This window comes from Cervus elaphus, chromosome 9 (assembly GCF_910594005.1).
Source record: "Cervus elaphus chromosome 9, mCerEla1.1, whole genome shotgun sequence".
In the NCBI taxonomy this organism is placed as follows: Eukaryota; Metazoa; Chordata; class Mammalia; order Artiodactyla; family Cervidae; genus Cervus; species Cervus elaphus.
Genome location: NC_057823.1, coordinates 12211694 through 12213657, shown reverse-complemented (window position 1 = coordinate 12213657; position 1964 = coordinate 12211694). Strand labels below are relative to the sequence as shown.

General features: G+C 40.0%; 1 protein-coding gene across 1 annotated transcript; it reads left to right on the top strand.

Moving 5' to 3' along the window:
* The first annotated feature begins 539 nt into the window (after positions 1-539).
* On the top strand, positions 540-1394 carry LOC122699865 (olfactory receptor 7A10-like). Its single transcript, XM_043912291.1, has 2 exons — positions 540-894; positions 1180-1394. The coding sequence occupies exons 1-2, from the start codon at positions 540-542 to the stop codon at positions 1392-1394; spliced, it is 570 nt and encodes a 189-aa protein (XP_043768226.1).
* The last annotated feature ends 570 nt before the right edge of the window (positions 1395-1964 follow it).

The window sequence follows — 1964 nt, the reverse complement described above, 5'->3', positions numbered from 1 at the left end:
ATAAAACAGAAAAAAAAAACTGTGGAATACATGACATCTTGAGTAAAAAGGTAAAAGCACAAGTTTGCCAGTTAAAGAAGGCACAGACAATTCCCTAAAGAGGATCAAATCCATGAACAAAATATTGGTAATATATCGTGACAGAAAATTATTCTGTGCTTAGTCATGTCCAACTTATTTTGACTCCTTGGACTGTAGCTGCCAGGCTCCTCTGTCCATGGGATTCCCAGGCAAGAATATTAGAGTGGGTCGCTGTGCCCTCCTCCAGGGGAACTTCCTAACCCAGGTTTCCCACATTGCAGGCAGATTCTTTGCCATCTGAGCCACCAGGGAAGCCCACATAAAATTATAAATGGTAGCATTTCAACTGTGTGGCTAATGCCATTTGGTGCAAAAAAAAATCACAATATTAATGTTTTCCTTGTAGTCACTTCTATCACATGGCACCAAGAAACTTAACAAGAGATTCAGAATTTTTTCTTCTGGGACTTTCAGAGAAACAAGAACTGCAGCATCTCATATTTGGACTTTTCCTCTCCATGTACCTGATCACTGTGTTTGGAAACCTGCTCATAATCCTAACTGTCAGCTCAGACTCCCACCTCCACACCCCCATGTACTTCTTCCTCTCCAACCTGTCCTTTGTAGACATCTGTTTCACCTCCACCACGATCCCAAAGATGCTGTGGAACATCCAGACACAGAGCCAAGTTATAACCTATGAAGGTTGCATGACCCAGATGTTTTTTTTCATGCTATTTGCAGGGTTGGACATCTTCCTCCTGACAGTGATGGCTTATGACCGCTTTGTGGCCATCTGTCACCCCCTGCATTACATGGTCATCATGAACTCCAAAATATGTGGAATTTTGGTTCTGGTTAGCTGGATCATCAGTGTCCTGGATTCCTTGTTACAAACCTTAATGGTCTTAAGGCTGTCCTTTTGCAGAGAGGTGAAAATCCCTCATTATTACTGTGAAGTCAAGTTGTTGATCCAACTTGCCTGTTCTGACAACTTTCTTAATGACATGGTGATGTACTTTGCAGCTGGACTGCTAGGAGTTGGTCCCTTTGCTGGCATCCTATACTCATATTCTAAGATAGCTTCTTCCATACATAGAATCTCATCAGTTCAGGGGAAGTATAAAGCGTTTTCCACCTGTGCATCTCACCTCTCAGTTGTCTCCTTATTTTATTGCACAGGCTTAGGAGTGTACCTCAGCTCAGCTGCTACCTACAGCTCACATTCAACTGCAACAATGTCAGTGATGTACATTGTGGTCACACCCATGCTGAACCCCTTCATCTACAGTCTGAGGAACAAAGACATAAAGAGGGCTCTGAACTCTTTCTTTAGAATGCCACCTAGAAAAGGGTTACTTGTCTTCCACTGAGGAAGGGCAGATAATGGAAAGCTTCAAAGCCTCAGAGCCAGAAATTGCACATCTTTAATGAGATTCTTTGATCAGATTGTGGAATTCAAGCTTGCTCTGTCTATTTATTTCCTGGAATTTCCACTTATTTGACTTCAACCCCTCCCTACAATTTCTGTAACTAGCTTGATTAAGCTTGTGCACTCCCTCATATCTAAAAGATTGTCCCCTTTATGGTTTTTCCAACTCTCAAATTTATCCTCACCCTTGGATCTGAAAAACTGGGGGATTCACATTTATCACAGGATTTATCACATTTATCATAGGATTTCTTTTTTTAATTGAAGAAGAGTAGTTTACAATGTTGTTACATTCAGATATACAGCAAAGTGACTCAGTTATACATACACATAAATTTTTCAGGTTTTTTCCCTTGTACTTTATTACAAAACATTGAGTATAATTCCCTGTGGTATATAGTACATCTCTATTTGTTATCTATTTTATATATAGTAGTGTGCATATGTTAATCACTAACTCCTAAATTATTCCACCCCCTACCATTTTTCTTTGGTAATCATAAGTTTGTCT